At 35.6% G+C, this 19,106-nt stretch overlaps 3 protein-coding genes and 1 pseudogene across 5 annotated transcripts; 3 read left to right on the top strand and 1 right to left on the bottom strand.

The window, feature by feature from the left end:
* The first annotated feature begins 885 nt into the window (after positions 1-885).
* Positions 886-3,779, top strand: LOC140841838 (uncharacterized). Its single transcript, XM_073209544.1, has 6 exons — positions 886-1,228; positions 2,139-2,338; positions 2,417-2,557; positions 2,645-2,725; positions 3,304-3,428; positions 3,508-3,779. Exons 1-6 carry the CDS (start codon positions 1,006-1,008, stop codon positions 3,554-3,556), a joined length of 819 nt encoding a protein of 272 aa, XP_073065645.1. The 5' UTR covers positions 886-1,005; the 3' UTR covers positions 3,557-3,779.
* A 4,147-nt stretch (positions 3,780-7,926) lies between these two features.
* Positions 7,927-8,199, top strand: LOC140840924 (auxin-induced protein 15A-like; annotated as a pseudogene).
* Positions 8,200-10,007: 1,808 nt separating this feature from the next.
* On the top strand, positions 10,008-12,162 carry LOC140841837 (transcription initiation factor TFIID subunit 14b-like). 3 transcript variants are annotated; one of them, XM_073209542.1, is made up of 6 exons: positions 10,008-10,200; positions 10,315-10,403; positions 10,703-10,924; positions 11,087-11,271; positions 11,363-11,484; positions 11,880-12,100. In XM_073209542.1, exons 1-6 carry the CDS (start codon positions 10,099-10,101, stop codon positions 11,967-11,969), a joined length of 810 nt encoding a protein of 269 aa, XP_073065643.1. In that variant the 5' UTR covers positions 10,008-10,098; the 3' UTR covers positions 11,970-12,100. The 3 variants fall into 3 exon arrangements, with proteins under 3 accessions (XP_073065643.1, XP_073065641.1, XP_073065644.1); XM_073209543.1 differs by having other exon boundaries at positions 10,011-10,200; positions 11,896-12,162; XM_073209540.1 differs by lacking the exon at positions 11,880-12,100 and having other exon boundaries at positions 10,009-10,200; positions 11,363-11,865.
* Positions 12,163-13,108: 946 nt separating this feature from the next.
* LOC140841836 (bZIP transcription factor 29-like) lies at positions 13,109-17,940 on the bottom strand. Its single transcript, XM_073209539.1, has 5 exons — positions 17,784-17,940; positions 14,998-16,339; positions 14,782-14,914; positions 14,612-14,696; positions 13,109-13,758 (listed from the first exon to the last, which is right to left on the bottom strand). Exons 2-5 carry the CDS (start codon positions 16,272-16,274, stop codon positions 13,538-13,540), a joined length of 1,716 nt encoding a protein of 571 aa, XP_073065640.1. The 5' UTR covers positions 16,275-16,339; positions 17,784-17,940; the 3' UTR covers positions 13,109-13,537.
* Between the last annotated feature and the right edge of the window lie 1,166 nt (positions 17,941-19,106).

Here is a 19,106-nt window from a genome sequence, read left to right as displayed (position 1 = left end):
TAATTTACATGAGCACGACGCTGCCAAACCACGTGATAATATTTCTCAACGCTCCAAAGTCCAAATTCCAACAAAATGTTGACTTCAAATTCATGTTAGCTCAACTCTCTGATTTGTAATTAATTTATTTGATTTACTATATTATATTCTTTTATATTATTGTCTAAGAAAGATAACACCGGAGCATGAAATAAATGGTTTGATTAAAAAGAACTACCATTTGCACTTACTTTTTTTTTTAAATTAATTTACGCTGCCATTTCAATTGTTATTTTACTAAATACCAATTACATTTGAGGAGATATTCGGGGAAATAGACCTGGTCAATATTTTTTTAAAAAAAATAACCTCCTCATGTAGTGAACAAATACACTACATGAAGCTATTTTTTCAAAAAAAATATTGATCAGGGTTACAAAACAAAACAATCCGATTCTTAATATTTCCAACCTCCGACTCTTAATATTTCCAACCACGGGCATTATTTTAAAAATCTTATCTATTTGAGGAAATACACTCGAAATTTTCAAATTTATTCATATTTTTTTATAACGATTTTTTTAAGTTTTTAAGAAGATTCGATAAACAAAATTGATTTACATCTTCAAATCCAAATAATTAAAATTATGAGATCTATAAAAACAAATACAAATTAAAATTGGACTTTGGAACTTTGGATATAGGGCAACACAAGCTCTTAAAAATTTATATATACTATATAATCTTCGTAAAAAATCTTTTTATAATTAAAATTAAATACTTGGCTAAATAATTTTAATTTTTAGAATAAGAATACGGGTAAATTTTATTTGTGTCCTCATTTTCATAAATTGCATCCATTTTTTTTTTTGAAAACTAATTTCATCCATTTTCAAGAAACCTTAAATTTCCTTATTTCACCTACATCAAATTTCCATTTTCAACAATTTTCCTCTCACCCTCGTCTTCTCATTTCCCTGTCGAAAAACCCAAAGGAAAACATACGTATACACTGTATATACAAATATGAGGGCTCCACGAAGACCGATCGAAGTTGTGTCGTCGTGGGTGCGGCGGCAGCCGCCCAAGGTGAAGGCTTTTCTTGCCGTCATCAGTGGTATGGCGACGCTCGTGCTCCTCCGCGCAATTGTACACGATCACGATAATCTTTTCGTAGCCGCGGAGGGGGTTCACTCGATTGGAATCTCTGTGCTTATTTACAAGCTTATGAAGGAGAAAACTTGCGCAGGTAATGATTCGATTGTGTGTGTGTTGTTTTAGTTTACGTGTTTGCTAATGCTGGGGTTGGTGTTTTAGGGTTTCATTTTAATTGGTTGAGTGGAGGATGAGAAAGTTTGAGACTTTTGGGATTTTGGGGAGATCTTGTTTTGATTAAATTGGCAAATTTGGGAAATGTGCGAAGTGGCGCTACTTTTGTTTATAATAAGGTATTTCTTGTGTTGCAAAGATGTGATTTTCGCCATACTGTTTTCCTTTTGTTATTGAAAATATAATCTCGGGGTCTAGTTACGGGCTTATTTGCGCCATTGAAATGAAAGAAGGAAATAACATTAATCCTGCCTAAAATATTTGATTTTTTTCCTATGACCACTGTGTTCCAGAATTGGTTCTTTTTTGAGGGTCGAGATCAACCTTTAGTTCAACTTGAATTTTGAACTGTCTTTATAACTTCAATCAGTGTCCTTGATGTACTTTGTTATTTAATTTAAATTTTCACGCGCCTAACTTAAAGTTGTGCAGGATCTTTTATGGGGTGTAAATATAATGTGCTGTAAGCTAATTGTGAAGTTGAAGGTAACAGAAACTAGACCTTGAATTGAGAACCTCGAAACAAAACAAGTAATATTAATACTTACAGATATTTCGATTGTCACTATGAACATTTAGCATGTGGCTCTGCTTTACAGTTTGGTTTTTTCTTTTGGTTTGTCAATGTGTTTTGATTGCATTTCTTGATGAGATATCTCCTCTTTTAGTACAATAATTGGGGCGTAGTGTGGATTTTTGAATGATTTGTTCAACATTCCAGGTAAGTTTTGTGAAGCAAACAAATGACTATGTTATTGGTGCTTTTTGGTTGGCTTTTTTGTGGTGCCGGAAGCTGATACCCTCCAATTGTTTTAAATTAAATATTGCAGGGATTTCACTCAAATCCCAGGAGCTGACAGCTATCTTTTTGGCTGTTAGATTGTATTGCAGTTTTGTTATGGAATATGACATACACACGTTGCTTGACATGGCTACACTAGCTACAACCTTGTGGGTTATTTACATGATTCGTCTGAAGCTAAGATCAAGTTACATGGAGGATAAAGACAATTTTGCACTATATTATGTGGTGAGTCTTAATATGTACATGGGAATCATACTATCTCTGTCTTCAAAAAATGAGTGCATCACTTTCCATGCGTTGCAGTTGGTCCCATGTGCTGTTTTAGCTCTATTGATACACCCATCTACATCACATCACTTAGTCAACCGGATTGCTTGGGCCTTCTGTGTTTACCTTGAAGCCATTTCCGTCTTACCTCAACTACGCGTCATGCAAAACACTAAGGTAGAGTTTTACTTGGAATTTCTGTGTTAGGTGTTAGCGTATTCATGTTTATTTTGTAATTTTGGCTTTTCAATTCCTTGGCTACAGATTGTGGAACCATTTACAGCTCATTATGTATTTGCATTGGGTGTTGCGAGGTTTCTGAGCTGTGCTCATTGGGTTCTCCAGGTTTGATACACTAACTTTATCATTATTTTTAAGCATTCTTTAGCTGGCTTGATGTAAAATGCGAATCATTGTAATAACCCATTATCTAATCCTACTCAAACATTTCACCATTACTCATAAATGTTACAAGGTACTAAATGGGAGTAAGAATGGCTTCATGGAGTTTTACGATATGGTCATTTTATTTTGTTAAGCATGTGAAAGTTGATGTTGAATATACCCTATCCGGCCATCTCTATGAAACCCGGCTATCGGGCATATAATAATCTTGTAATTTATGTGGAAATTAAATTATATTCATATGACCTGTTCCTACTGCAGTATTCTGTTAATGCATTGTTGGAAGAATTTGAAAGCCCATTGCTATTTGAAATTACAAATCTACTTGTGGCACCAAACATTATATTAACCATTAGAGAGGAATAATTCCTCTGTGCTATCCTACGTGGTACAACTATGGAGATTTGACGTTTAGACTGCTACACTTTAGATGATTTTGAGTTGCACCGTTGCCCCCATTCTATAGTTTCTGGTACAATCACTGGGTCTTAAATTTATAATTTTTTTGCAATTGCCAGGTGTTGGACAGCCGTGGTCATCTTCTCGTGGCATTGGGCCATGGACTATGGCCATCAATGGTTCTTTTATCAGAAATAGTTCAAACGTTCATCCTGGCCGACTTTTGTTATTATTACATTAAAAGGTCTGCATCTTAGGTCGTATAGCTATCTTGTGTTATTCATTCTATTACATCTCACCAACCTTGCTATGTTAACCTGCAGTGTCTTTGGAGGGCAGCTCGTACTGCGCCTTCCCTCTGGAGTGGTGTAACCAATCTTGTGCACTGACATGCGACAAGGCTCGCTCCACTCCTTCAGCTCAAAAATCTGGTGAAATGAAATGCTAATAACTTAGGCAGATTCGTTATTTATATCAAGCAGTTGTTTTGCTATATACCCAATTGACTGAACTGACTAAGCTGTAATTTGGTTTACAATATGGTTTGGCTGTGTAAGCATTTGAATCAATGATCATGATGCTTAGGTTGGATGGATGATGTTTCAGTTCATTAAGAATTACATTTTGTGTCTCTGGATCTCATCAACACTTTCATTTTCTAAATTTAAAAATATTTCATGTAATTAGTTCTCGCCTAATTTTATAATTAAAAATAATGGTAAGATCTAATTTTGTTATATTCAAAGAGTTTTAAGATCAGAAAAGTTTTGGTGAAGTATTAAGAACTAGAAGCATTATGATAAAGATAAGGGAAATAAATTCATTTTCATAATAAATTATTATTATTATTATTTGAAATCATTTATATTTATTTAATTATAATTTTTTTAGGCATTAAGTAGATTAATGTGTATGACAAATTATCTATATATGTCAAATCTTTTACTAGATCAAATTATTTTATTCATTTATTAATTTACTTACTATTTTTGTCCAAATCCATTAATTTAATTTTGATCAAACACCTGATCAAAATTTTTAGTGTCTTGCATGTTATGCTTTACCCAGACCATACCATGCCGCCTATTAACGCAAATAAGAATCGAATTTACCAAATCATCAAAACACGTTTTTAAAAATTTCGTCTCTTTTAAGGTCTGCAAATGCATGGCACCACACTTGTCCTAAAAGACTCGAAAGTTCTTCTCTTTTTTATATTACAACAAATACCGTCTCCACCAAGAAACGCACCATCTCTCGATTTATCATTATTACTACTTTCTTTGGAAATTTTTTTAAAGTCTTAATAAAGATAGGAGATTTACATAAAGACAACAGCTGTGAAGCAGAAAAGGAAGTTGGTTCGCATGCAGAATAAAAATGGAAGGTTTTGTTTAAGTGAATGTTAAAGAGCAGGACGGGTGATCTAATTATAGGCAGTCCAACAAATAACGGTGAAACCCGAACTCTGATACCATGTTAAGATTGGAACTTGAACCTAATTCAATCCCAAAAGCTAGCTCAAGGGGGGATTGTTCAATCCCATATATACCACTCAAAGGTTATTTATCCAACCGAGGTGGGACAATTAACAGTGAAGGGGACAAAAGACACTTCTCATTATATTACTAATTTATTCTTTGCATCTTTGGCTTCAATTAACTAATTCTTATCCTCTCTCTTTTTTTGTGTTTATGGAACAATACATTAAAATTTATACTGCCAAACAAATTTGGGTTGGTATGGAAACACTTGCTATATTTTGTACAAAGAAAACTTAAAAATTTTGAAATTTGCATATATATAAGAGGCATGCAGGAAAGATAGTAATTTTTTTCTTTTCTTCTGTCTTTTGATTTTTTTTTTCCTCCATAATTTATTGTTAAAAAATGGTTATATTTTTTATTTGAGTCGGTAGGCTACATTATTGCAGAGCTCTGCGTTGTCTATCTGCATGCACGTACTTACTTTCCTGAGCCCGGGCCTGTTCTTTCATTATTGATCGATCCATCTTTCCTCTATAAATAGTCCCCTTAATGACACTTTCTTCAGATAAAAAAAGAAAAATAAACTCGATATCTATTAATTTCTTGAAATATTCATATAGAATCATACAAAAAATGGCTGGTTTCAGAGTTCTTATTGCTTCAATCTTGCTCACTCTGCTTGTCTTGCATCAACTCCAAGCATTTCAAGTCAATCAACCGTTGATTATTACATAAACACGTTTCTTCAATTTCAGTTCTCTAATTATGATGCTATAAACTGAGTTTAATTTAAAATTTTCAATGTCAAGAAAGTGTCCATTAATTCTACGTTATTATTTAGTCAGTTATTATGAATGAATATTGCAGATTGATAGATTACGGAAACCATAACTTCCGTCCCGAAAATCGGTAATCTAAATATTGCGCTCTCATATTTTTCGAATATTTCGTTATGATGCTCATCAACTATGTCAACTTTTGTATCTAACAATGATGTGATATCTATTTATTGGATGTAATAAATCATATCAAAATTAGGTATCCAATATGTGAGTGTTACCAAGCTGATGTGCACAAAGTTTGACATGATATATTGAGTTTTGCTATGCTGTCCAACAACCGTGTAAACTTTTTGAACCTATTAGTGAGATGACGCTAATCTATATGTATAATTTTAATATGATCCATTACATATAATATGTGACTACCACTTCACTGGTGGACACAAAGTTGACACGGTTGGTGGAGCATAGCTAAACTCAATACACACACACTTACTGCGTTACTGCTTTTTCATGTTTGTTTTTCGTGTTTTACTAAGCAGACTGCGGGGGAGCCTGTGAGGGGAGGTGCAAATTGTCGTCGAGGCAAAGACTGTGCAAGAGGGCTTGCGGCACATGCTGCGCCAGGTGCAACTGTGTTCCGCCGGGGACGTCTGGAAATTACGAGGCCTGTGCTTGCTATGCAACCATGACAACCCGTGATAATAAACGCAAGTGCCCGTAATTTTATATCGGTCTGCAGAGCTCGTACCACACATTTTCTTGAATAAACATAGGTGTTGCAAAGACTTCTTGTGTTTGAATTCTTCTACTTTCGTTTGTTCTTTTCCTTGAAGTTGCATGGAGTGTAATTGAAATTGTCCTTCGTGATCTAGAGTGGAATAAAATAGTCCCTTATCAGAAAACACCTGACAAATATCTGATCAGTATATGTACAACTTTGAGTATAACTCAATATTTGAAATGTAAAACTATGATAAACAACGAAGGCCCACGTTGGACAGTTACCTTCTTGGTAAGGATCCCTTCAAAGACCAAATGCAAAGCATTCACCCATTCCCCTGCTCTTTCTTCTCCTTTGCTTGATCTTTTTGTTACTCCGTTGCCCCCCACCCCCAACCAACTTCAAGCAAACTACTGTTGTTTCGTCCCTAGCCAAGCAAGATTTCATATAGCAGGTGTCTGCTTTCGTATCTGTATTCGTGTTTGCTTCACAAAATAGTTACCTCAAATTACTTGGATTTCGATTATGTTGTTTTATTTACTTATAAGCCAAAGTTGGTAAATGGCGGAAAAAAGGCCTATTACAGCTGATATGTTAAGAATCTCAGTTGAAATCGATTTGTAACTATTCCAATATATATAACACTAGAAGAATCTCCATTTCAAGATCTACAAAGTCGAGCGGAACAAGAACATGATTCATTCAAGTATCCATATGGCATGTTACGAAGTAACCATATATTAGAGTAGATTATGATGAAATTAAGGATTTGAAGGGGAAAGGATAATGTTGGTTATTAATTGGTCATGCATTCATTTTAACTATGAGCATGCACCTAAAATTAATGTTTATCAAATTATTGAGTTTGATAAAGTAGGTTATGCATACTCTACAAGATCAATATAAGACCACTTGTTCAATTACTGACGACAGAAAACAAGAAAATGACAACTTACCCTTCAACAATTCAATTCCGTGGATCCTTGAATAGCTTTTTACCTGTTTTTTTAACCCAACGCTTGTAAATTTCAGGCTTAGTCACTAGAGAAATCCATTCTAGCTTTCAAGGCATTTTCCACATGTTCACAAGTTATTTAATACAAACCCCGAAACAGAACCTATTTGGAAATTCATTAACGCTAAGTATGAGTTAGATGATTATTCGCGGTCCCCGTCTCTTCAAACAAGGGACAAGGGAATTCAGGCATGGCATGGTTTCTTTTTCCTACTTATCATAAAAAACTTAGGCTTCCATATTTGCTAAGGAGCAGCAGAGTGCCCAACGATAATCATACCTAACAGCAGAAATACGACTCATTACTAAGGCTGTATATGGCGGAAAGAGGACTCGTACAGACATGTTAGGATGCCAACAGACCTACGCTTGGCAATCTCCGCGGAGATCACGAAAATTCAATGATATGGCAGCTTGAGGCCCTCTGTGCCACATGCCATGTTATCTTGAGTACGATGTTTTAACGAATATCTTACATGAATTTTCCTCTTTTCAATCTGTGATCGGCCTTTTAAGCCGATTCCTCGTGTTATGTTCCTCAAAACTCATCAGACACCATAAATAAACTCTCCTCTTCACCACTCGGTCAAGATTCCTATATATACTTGACTTTTTGGCCATATACAACAAGTCACAAGTGTTCAAGAAGCTTATTAGCTTTCTACCAAGGTCTATTATCTCTTTCTTTGTTCTTCATCCATCCACACTTCAAAACAACGACGTCCATTCGTTAAATGCTGAGATGGTCTTCATTCAAAGCGAAAGGATTAACTTCAACGCCGGGAAGTGACGTCCCAAAGGGTCATTTTGTCGTCTATGCTGGGGAGAGTTCCAAAAAGAAGAGATTTGTTGTTCCAATACCATACTTGAATGAACCTTTGTTTCAAGATTTACTAAGTTGAGCTGAAGACGAATTCGGGTTCAACCATCCAACTGGTGGCCTCACCATTCCCTGCAATGAGGATCAATTTACCAATCTCACCTCTTGCTTGGCCAGATCATGCTAGATATATTCTTAAAAATACTTTTTCTTTTCAATACAAAGAGTAGTTAGTCTTGCCAAGATTGTATCAACGAAACTATATCACTTTTTCATAAAATGCTATCGAACATACGAAGCCTCGTAGTTTTCCCTTCGTTACTCCGTCGAAAGTTTTCAAAAGTTTAACAGCAGTGACTTCGATTTTCACCTCGCCATTTTTCTTTCCATAAGCGAGTCTTACAACCAAAAATATTAGATTCAAATAGTTCAGAACAGCAACATAGTTGGAACAATCTTCTATCATTACCTACATGAACACCATACAGTAACTTAGTCCTATTACATTCCGGATACCATAATCTAAAGCATCCGTTGAATCTCTCAGCTGAAATCATATAATGCATTGATAAGATATAATGGACCTCTGCACCACACCATGTCCATATGCCATACTATCTTATATACCGTGTAGTACCGAAAAATCGTGCATGGGGTTTTCTTGTTTTTGATCTGCTATTGACCATTTACGACATTCCACGAGGTTCCTCATGTGCTATGTTCCTCAAACTTCTCCACCTCATTAAAGATCTCTAACTAGTATGGCACTGACATGTTCACATCTATACATACTTACACTTATATGGCCTCACACAACAAGTCTTTAAGAGATGCATCTTTTGCTTGCTTCTATAGAACTTTTAGCAGATTCTTCCTTGTTATTCATCGATACCACTTCAAAATAGACATGGAAATCTTTCAAATGCCGAGATGGTTTTAGCTCGAAGCGAAAGAAACGATTCGACCTAAACGAATCGTTTCAGGGGTACACGAGATTTCCATACATCTTACAGCATTTGGACCCTTTTACACTTGTTGTATAACAAAAAAATAAGTTGAATAATCTCTTTTTAATAATTCTTCGTGAACCAAGCAACTACTTCAGGTTTGAATTGTTATCATCATCTGTACACAACTTTTTTTTTAAAATCCTACTCTAGGGGGTGGCAGGACTCGAAACTGAGTTAATATAAAGGGAAGCAAGGTAAGACCATTAGAACTAAAAATCGGTCTCCAGTACACAATGTTTTAAACTATCATATGTTAAAAGTTGGGGACTTATTTCTAAAAAAGAAAAGGTTGAGGGTTGAAAGTATAGTTTTTCGAATTAGCAAGAGCAACGGTAGACAATAGATGGCAGAGTAAAAATTAGAGTTGTCGATTCGGGTGGGTCGGGTCGGGTCGGGTCGAGCAATAGTACTATTCAAAAATTGTCCAATTCGAACCCGAGCCAACTCGAAAACTGTCAACCCGAACCCAAACCCGATCAACCCGATTAACTCGATTTTGATTTTTTTAAAAAAATATAATTAAAAAATATAACAAAATCTCCGTCGTATATATGATTTAAATTTGAAACTTTAATTATAGAAAAATAAAGTATATTTACTAAATCAAATAAACAATTGTTTAAAGAATAAAAAAATATTCAAAATAAATATTAAATTATGAAATTTTATGATATAAATATATTTTTCCAGACATATAATATATAAAATTATATACAATATTTATTAATTATATTATTTTTTTAAAAAAATAAACTTTTCGGATCAACTCGAACCTATCCAACCCGATCATTTTTACCTCAAACTCAAACCTGATTTTTTTTGAGTTAAATCATTCGATTCGATGGTCATATCTAATTTTAACACCCGTAAAAATGTTGTCCTTCGAGTATATTTTATTTGCCAATCAGCTAAAGACACGTAACCTATACAGGGTAATATATTCTCCATTGCACTAGCGGTGGTAAAATTTGATAGCAGGCCTTCCCGCAGGAGAATTTGATCCCCGAGATGATCCAATTGGAAACCCTAATTAAATTCGAGTTTCGAACAATTAACAATTGATTGTTTGTTGCAAAATGTCTCCGAGTCAAGGTGCAGATCAGCTGGATATAACTGACCCCCTTCCAAAATCGCAGAGCTCAAAAATGGCTAAATCACCGGAAGACAATGAAAAAAAAGTAAGATGTTTTCTTGTCAAGGAACTGGTGAAGCGTTTTAAAAAGAATTTATCCGTATAATTACGAATTTTGCTACTTTTAAAATTCTTTGCGTGGTTGTTGCGAATCGTGTAGAGCTTGGTTAAGAAGCGTAAAGATTCCGAAATCTGTCTTCCCATTGTTTATGGTAACATTGCGGTTTGGCTTGGCAAGAAGGCGACTGAGTGAGTATTAATTTGTTTTCTTTCACTTTTTTTTTGGGTGAGATCATAGTAATGCTAGCAGGGACGGAGTCAGAAAATGGAGGATGGGTTGAGAGAATCTTTTTCTTTTAAAAAAAAAATTTAGGGGCAAGAGCAAGCATAAGAGCTAAGCGAAAAGATATAATATTTTTAGGCAATTGATCAATGAAATTTAAAATTTGAGCGGCGGTCTGGCTCCGTCACTAAATGCTGAGTGTTGAAAGGGTTTGATCAAAATGTCGGGCGGTTTTCCATTAATCACTCTTCTTTTGCTTGATCAGGCATCAATCACATAAATGGACAATATATGTTCGTGGGGCGACGAATGAGGATCTCGGGGTGGTGATAAAGCGTGTGGTATTTCAATTGCATTCGAGCTTTAATAATCCCACGAGAATTATCGAGAATCCGCCTTTTGAGTTATCAGAGTCAGGATGGGGTGAATTCGAAATCGCTATGACCCTTTTCTTCCACGGTGATGTCAGTGATAAACCTTTGCACTTGTGAGCCACTCAACTTGTTATGATGTTATCTTGTGTGTATGTCAATGATAAACCTTTGCACTTGTGAGCCACTCAAAAGTAACGTGTATTGAACAATCCAGGGATAAAAACAACAGTTGCGCCATTTTTCAAATATGGAGGTGTCTTATCTTTTTTGTGTAGGTTTCACCATTTGAAGTTGTATCCAGAGGATGAGTCTGGTCCACTTTCCATTAAGAAGCCTGTTGTTGTGGAAGCCTATGATGAAATCGTTTTCTCAGAGCCTACAGAGGCGTTCTTTGCTCGGGTGCAAAATCATCCTGCACTTGTTGTGCCAAGACTGCCTGTTGACTTTACACTGCCTCCTGGTCTGTTTTGTTCTGCTTTTCTTAATCGAATTCAAAGTGCTGGTTATTCATGACACATTGGAATGATATCGATTCATCTGGTTTTTAATAGTGCCTATGGAGGAACATGGCGATGGCAAGAGAGGCGACACCAAAGATCATCCCCTAAACCAATGGTTTACCACTTTCTCTGAGGCTGATGAGCTATTGAAACTCGCTGCAGCTCGCCAGCAGGTAAGTAATGTCATGAGATGGTACAAAATCAAACAATTTGAGCTTGAAATAATTCAATATTGGGAGCGGAATATCACTCTTCTCACTGCACAAAGAAGATTTTGAAAAATAAAGAGCGAGCTCGGAAAAACCATAGTTTTGATGATAATAATCTTATCAAGGAAAAAATTGAAGATGTAAATTGTTTGGAGACAGAATTTGAACTGTCGATGACTTGCTTGGGCTGTTTTTCTATTCCACTATGTGCTGGAATTGATGAACTTGCGATGTGTTTCAAACTCGTTAGCTGCTATATTTGCTCAATCTTTATAATGTGAAATACAAGTTCATGACAGTACACTCTTTGTTTACAGTATCTTCTTTCGTCTATGCACAAACACTGTTGCTTGACACAGTTATCTGAATACATAGGTGCAAGCACACATTGCAAGACTGAGAAGGCAGATGAATTTGATAGATGGACAGCAACACTTGAAAGCATCTGATCTGTAAATGTATTTTTTTTTGCATCTCACCATGTACAATTCCACCATTACCATGTTCTGTAGTTTTGTATGTGTCCATTTTCCGAGCCTTTTTTCAGGAAACAACATTGGATTTGCATATGAAGGAAAGTCAAAAAGATGCCTCAATAATTATTTCATCTTCTCAAAGTTTCCGTGGTACTTGTAACGTTGCTGGAATTACTGTTCTTTATAAACATTTCTCTAGCATTATGGAACAAAGATTGGTGCTGTTTATAAGCAACACATGATCGTTTGTCACATGAATGAACTATTATGTGCGCACTTCAAAAATCAACATCATGATTCATTATGAAAATGGAAACAATTCACTGTAAGAGCAGAATCATTTGCCACAATCCTCCCAATCCCAAAGACCAGACGGATGCGAGGAAAAACAACAATAGTTACAATAACAGTTCGCATGAAGATAAATGTCTAATCTATTACTGACTAATCAGATTGATTAGTAACTTCATTTTCAGAAACATGAAGATGCATGTCGGATTTGGTTATTGAATGGATAGATATCTGACCCAACAAAGTAAAAAAATATGATGTTTTGGGAATTTGAGTTAACCATTTTCCATAATCTAATTAATGAGTTGATCCCTTAATCTACTTTCTTTATTCAAAACTTTCTACTTTTAGATTGACTATAACACCAACATAATAAATTAAACAAAACAAACTAGTATTATGCCCAAATAATAAAATTACATACTTGATGCCAATTGGAATATCAAAATTTTAAAATCCCAATTTAAACAAAGATCAGAGCTTTATTCACTCTTTAATTATTTTATTTATTTTTTGAAAAGCTCTTTTCAAATTATGCTGAAAATTATATCATCACATTAAGTCCCTGCTATAATATAGAATCATATATCCCATGATACTATAATTACTTGTAAATGCATTATCCGCATATTAGAATAAGTAATGCCAATGTTTAATTTGGAACTTCAAATGGAGCTGCTATGTCCGTCCTCGGACACAATCATACAAGGTTTGGTATCAAAATGGCATTTCTGAATCTAAGATGCCTTTCATGTTATAACTCACAGCACAAACCTATACCCAGGAATATAAAAACTGCAAATGTTTCATGAAAAACATAATGAAGTTATATACAAGACATCACATACATAACCTTGACGAAATTGCAGTTCAGTTTCTTTAGTATCAAGTGTCCTCGACGGGAGTCGCAAACTAAAGAGCAAGAAACAGAGAAAAAATGTCACTATCATGTTGAACCCAAAAAAGAATCAAAATAAATACAAAATAAAACATTCATCCGACGAACAAATTCTACAGACACATCCTTGTTCCTAGAGCATAAATCTGACACTTCATTGTATTATAATGTCTATAAGATAATATATATGTGATGAAAATGGGCGAGCGGTAGGATTTTCTGGATTCCACGCCTCCATGTGTTGCATTGCAGGTGCAAAATTGTATAAAACGAAAGCAAAGTAGCGAAATTCGCTAAATGGGGAGAAAAAGATTTAAGAGAATAGGTCGGCATCTGGAGTGACGATAGGAACCTACTGCTTCGATTCATTTATCTTAGATGAACTGCTGCCATTCATCTGCTGCTGCTGCTGCTGCTGCTGCAACTGATGCACGTTTAATTGAGTTGGCTGCTGGCGTAACTGGAACATCTGGGGATTGATGGAAAGCTGCTGAAATTTGGTGGCGTCATCACTAAGTTCGGAAGTGGCGATTTTCAGACGTTGCACTTCAGCTGTCAGTGCTTCGTTTAGTGCTGTCATAAGAAACCAAAAGTAAGTGAAATTTAAACGAGTCATGATCGTCAAATTTAGATGTGATGACAGAATAGTAATTATTGGATTATATAAGTTAGGTTCATGAACCTCAACCTTATACACACCCATTTGTGTGGAGTTGGATACAAGAACATTTTTCCGATAATGTATTATGAATACTCGGTTGTATCGTGACTTTAGATACGTGGGTAAAACAGAAATAAAGAATTCCATGTTCTCTTATGACTCACACCCTATTTAGCAAGTTCTTTCTTGGAACATCATTAAATCTTCAAGGGTTTAATGTGTATCCATTACGCGAAATGCGCGTGTCATTCCATTGAGGAAAAAAGGAATTTCAAGATACTTCACATCATTCACAGTCGAAGGAAGTTAGAAACAAATATCTCAATTTCAATTCTGTACTTTATCTAATAACAGTAGCGATGCACCTCCAAAGGTGCATCATTCACAGTCGAAGGAAGTTAGAAACAAATATCTCAATTTCAATTCTGTACTTTATCTATAACAGTAGCGATGCACCTCCAAAGGTGCAGATTGTTTTAAAATACATGATAACAAACCATGAATATAAATCATTTTAGGAGACGTGATGTGATCGAATTCTTCACTAGAATTACCCCCCCCCCCCCCCCCCCCCGCCAATCCCTGACAAACCATTTAACATGAAAAAGGACATTAATTGTTGCTACAGTAATGGTTCAGAACTTAGATAGCATTTTCCTATAAATTATTTTTAAAAAAAAAGAAGAGGAAGAGGTTGAGGAAAAAGACAGAAACTAAGTCTCCACAAAATACAGCTAAAAATCTAAAATTTTTAAATCAGCATACCATCTCGGAGTTGGGCCTGTTGTTCCATGGCCTGCAGCCGAAACTTCAGCTCATTGTTCTGGTTGGTTAGACCGGCAGAATCCCGCTGAAAGCAAACAGAAACCCATGATCAAGTAAAAATTTCAAGCCCAAAAATCCTGAGAAAAATAAAAATCTTATCAATCTCTCACCTGAAGTAGAGTAAGTTGCGCGGACAACGTGGTTGCTTCTGTCTGTAATGTTTGGACCTTGTGTTCCAACTCTGCAATATATCTTGTCTTCCGTTCTTTTGACCGAGCAGCAGATTGGCGGTTAGCTAAGATCCTAAAACAGTCATATTCTACTCAAAACATGCCACATAAAATTCATCTATTTCAAGAGCAATGAAACCGGAAAGGACAGATTACCTTTTGGCCCGTTTTGGATCATTTAATGCAATTTCAGCTAGTTTCTCGTTCGCCATTATCTTTTTCAATTCAGCACCACTAAACTCACCATTGCCAAACTCCAAGCTAAATGAATTTGAATTTGCATCCAGAGAATTAGTAGGCGAGAGCTGACCATGATGTGTCCCAGGAGATGGGGGGATTTTGGTTGATTCATCAGCAAAGTCAATCTTATCCATAAAACTATCCATGGAGACGCTCCTATAGTGTCGAGTGGTTGGAGCAATATCTCCCCCAGCATTTCTTTTGACCCCCTCCCTTTTATGAGACACTCCGGGTCTTGTCATGATGTTTGCACTATCATTAACACTACTGGTCGCTTCATTATCACTGTTGTCACCTCCGTTTGTCTTGCTACCACTAGCTCGACCATCCAAATCATCCCGATTCTCACTTCCGAGTTTCTCATCGGTACCTGAAGAATTGAATGCGTCGATATTGTCTAAATTCATATAAGCAGAGAATAAATCATCAACAACTTCCCCTTCCGACTTTCTCTCCCCCGTCCCTTCTGCACTGTTCTCAACTCGTTTCTCCCAGCTCGACTCTCTTTTAACCAACGGCAAAGGCCGAGAAACTGAGCTATCCAGAGCACCAGGACTCCTCAGTGGAATTAGTGGAGGAGAAGACTGCATTATAGTCGAAAATCCAAAAGGGATATCACTATTCGAACGTCTATGAGCCTTACGAAGGGGAGGACCTTCTCCAAGCCTCAATGAGTTACCCCTCATAAAAGCAGAGGGAGGCAGCAACGAATGCAGATTCCCACCACCATCCTTGTCCTCCATAGACACATCAGCCGATGCTTGCTCAGAAACAAGATTCGTAGGAGATTCCCGATAAGGTGAAGGGCTTAAAGGTGGCAAGGAATCGAGTGCAAAGAACGAGGGTTGAGACAAAGACCTAGTATGTGATGGCCCCGGGCTATTACTAAAGTGTTGCATACCGATTTGTTGATTTCCAGAGCGGTTCACCGGGATCTGCGAATAAGGTGAGATAGGTGGAATTTGGGGATAAGAGGGTGGGATGCCAGCCCTTTTACTACTATTTTCGACTCCTAAATTTGGGGATAATTGTCGAATTTGACCATGAACTTGTGGCATGCTTAACAGAGGTACATCTTGTTGTTGATTCATTAAAAAGGGATTCTGTTGTTTCGGAAGTGAAGACGGTGATGTTCTGAACGATGATTGAAGTCTTCTCATAGTATCACTGTTGACTTCCTCGTTGCCACTCATTTCTTCAGTTTCAACACAATCTTATACACTTGGCCAGTCAGGGACACAATTTCAGTTCAGCCAACCTGAAAATCATCGAATCGGCAAGCTATTAATCCCTGAACACGATATTAATCTTCATTTAAACCGATCAAATAATAAAATTGCAGTTTAAAAGGCACAAAGCTCATTTACATTTGCATGTTCCTGAAAATATTTTATCGTATAACCGGCTCAGGTAAGCGGAGACGGGTTTTACTTGGAATACCAAATATATATACACATTCGACATCAGAACAAAAAAAAAACAGTGACAAAAACAAATAAATAGAAAGTAATTAGAAACAAAATTTCCAATCGCATTCACTAACCGAAATATTTTCCCAGAGGCGAGCGGCTCAAGTTAGCAAGAGTTTATCTACCACATTTCCGGTGCAAATAATCAACATCCCTCGGCTAAATCTCCACGTGATTGATTACAAGCTTGTATCAGTGTGCGTGATTATGTATGCATATCTATGTACATTTTCCCTCTCTACAAGCAACGTCCCCTCTCTAAAAAGACGATAGATACAACTAAATTTACACGGATTCATGACAAGTACTACGTACGTTGCGGATTTCATGACAAGTAGCACGTACATTAGGGATTTCATGACAAGTACTACATTACTCCTCCCATTTACTCTCCTGCCTTTCCTCCCAAAAACATGTGAATTTAAGCTGAATTTCAATTTAATTGAATTCGAATTTTAATGTTCATTTCAATTTCATTCCGATTGAATTTCGTTAATAATGTCTTTTACATCTGTCTCCATCTATCAAGGAAAGGGAATCTCTCTCCCTATACCTAAAATTTGTCTGAAAATTGAGCAACAATTTATATTGTCGCATGTGTATGGCAACCACTTTACGTCTTCATCTGTTTGATCTCTCCATCTAAACAGGAAAATATCTACCACCGTCGGATAATCTTCAATCGATATAATTATTATCATGAGATTGGGGTCCCCCCCAAAAAAATATATGGTACTCCCACACCTATTTTGGTTTTTTAATCCGTATCCGAGCTCTGCTCGGCTAATCGCCTACCTTCCCTCCTAATGCACGCCAAGTAATTTCGGATGCGATACAAGCTATATACACTTGGAGGTTTGTCCCAACTCCAGTGAGATCTAGCTAGATGTTGTCTTCCAACAAGATAACAGTCACAGAGTTGATCCGAAACAGATATCAGTCATACTGTAGTAATAATATAAATAAACAAACAGAAGTCCGACTCAAATCAATCAACGCATAGTCCAGAGTGTCTTCAAAACTAAAGAATTACAAAAGAATCTGGATCTGATCTAGCATCATTCTCTGTAGATCCAAATGCAATCAAACACAGGAAAAACAGCAGAACTCAGCAAAAAAAGATTTTATACATGCATCTGATTCAGACGATTCGATTGAAACAGTCCCAACCAAACAAAGAGCAAATGAATAGCCTTCAAAAAATGGAAACGGATCTATATCCAAAATTCTTACCTTGTCTAATTGAACAAGATATGAGAAGCAGCAAGAGAAAAGGAAAAACCCCTAATTGCCATTTCCCCCGTTCTCGGAGAGAGACTTCGCCAGCGAATGGGCCGCGCGCGTGTCTGGACAGGAGAGAGAAGACTCTTTAAGGGACAAAATAGGGAAACCATTTATATCTGGATCGATCAGCAATTCAGTGATTTCTGTGGGCACATTCCAGTTGCTTTTTCAAGGAGGGGGCAAGTGCAAATACTTAGTAACGCGTTTTCGTGCCGTCCGTGGCAAATGTCAATGACCGACAAAATAAATAATTGATGATGCGTAATTAATCGAATATAAATTAAGGATATACACGATAAATAAGTTAAAGATAAATTAGATGTATGATATTATATTTAATGTTTGGTATGATTTTAATAATAGTGATTAAATTTATATATTAGATTGTAATGACAAAATTAACATTATCATAATAAATTTTATAATTTCAAAATTGTTGCTTGAGTTCATATTTTTTATCTGTTCATGCGTCGATAGTGCTTACATGATTTATTATTTTTACCTAATTTTATATATTATATAATATGATAATTGAGCCATTGATTTTGTGAGTCAAGTCAAATATCAATTTTTAAAGTTAATCGGGTGATACTAATACTTTTATTGAGATTTATAAAAATTATTTATATAATTATCTCGAATTCATTTATATAATTATCATATTATATAATATATAAAAATAAATAAAAATATTTATTTGATTTTAATTTCTACCTATTAGCATAGATTTATAAAAATCATTTTTAAATTGAGGGTAATTAAGTCATTTGTAGTGTATTTTATCATTATATTAAAATTATCACACATAATAGAAGGGACATTTTATCCTTTTAAAAAATTATTTATCAAGGGTCCATGATAAAATCATGAGCTTTTTAAAATGGTACCAAAAATGGAATAAAGATGATTATTTACAATCACTCCCTTATCTTATGTACCAAACTATGCCTAATAGAAATATATACAAGATATATTTTTTTATTTAGTTCCGGAATGATATTTTTACAGCTCTCAAATCTAATATTTTATCCAAATTCGAAAATTCCAATAATCATGGTAATTCAGGATTTTGGTGTCAAATGAGATACATAAATCGTTGACTTAGAAAATATATTGTTGGGGTTGAAAATTTTGTGGCTGATGAAACCATGTGTGTAAATAAATTAAATTTTTTGATGAAATGCGTAAATCACTTATTCAAAAGGCGACCATTTGTTATTTCATTATGGAGATATTAAATTGTTAAAATTCTCAAATGTTTGGCTTCGGAGA

Source organism: Primulina eburnea, chromosome 9 (assembly GCF_022965805.1).
Source record: "Primulina eburnea isolate SZY01 chromosome 9, ASM2296580v1, whole genome shotgun sequence".
In the NCBI taxonomy this organism is placed as follows: Eukaryota; Viridiplantae; Streptophyta; class Magnoliopsida; order Lamiales; family Gesneriaceae; genus Primulina; species Primulina eburnea.
Note: the sequence above shows the minus strand (reverse complement) of the source record. Positions and strands in the feature narration are given on the sequence as shown.

What these genes read in the sequence shown, in the direction of transcription:
- LOC140841837 (XM_073209540.1), top strand. Translation starts at nt 10,099, where the DNA reads ATGTCTCCGAGTCAAGGTGCAGATCAGCTGGATATAACTGACCCCCTT. An exon ending in CGGAAGACAATGAAAAAAAA is followed by an intron (nt 10,201 to 10,314) that starts GTAAGATGTTTT and finishes CGAATCGTGTAG; the next exon opens with AGCTTGGTTAAGAAGCGTAA. An exon ending in TGACTTTACACTGCCTCCTG is followed by an intron (nt 11,272 to 11,362) that starts GTCTGTTTTGTT and finishes GGTTTTTAATAG; the next exon opens with TGCCTATGGAGGAACATGGC.
- LOC140841838 (XM_073209544.1), top strand. Translation starts at nt 1,006, where the DNA reads ATGAGGGCTCCACGAAGACCGATCGAAGTTGTGTCGTCGTGGGTGCGG. An exon ending in GTGCTCATTGGGTTCTCCAG is followed by an intron (nt 2,726 to 3,303) that starts GTTTGATACACT and finishes TGCAATTGCCAG; the next exon opens with GTGTTGGACAGCCGTGGTCA. An exon ending in TGTTATTATTACATTAAAAG is followed by an intron (nt 3,429 to 3,507) that starts GTCTGCATCTTA and finishes GTTAACCTGCAG; the next exon opens with TGTCTTTGGAGGGCAGCTCG.
- LOC140841836 (XM_073209539.1), bottom strand. Translation starts at nt 16,274, where the DNA reads ATGAGTGGCAACGAGGAAGTCAACAGTGATACTATGAGAAGACTTCAA. An exon ending in GATCCAAAACGGGCCAAAAG is followed by an intron (nt 14,915 to 14,997) that starts GTAATCTGTCCT and finishes TGACTGTTTTAG; the next exon opens with GATCTTAGCTAACCGCCAAT. An exon ending in ACAGGCCCAACTCCGAGATG is followed by an intron (nt 13,759 to 14,611) that starts GTATGCTGATTT and finishes TTCTTATGACAG; the next exon opens with CACTAAACGAAGCACTGACA.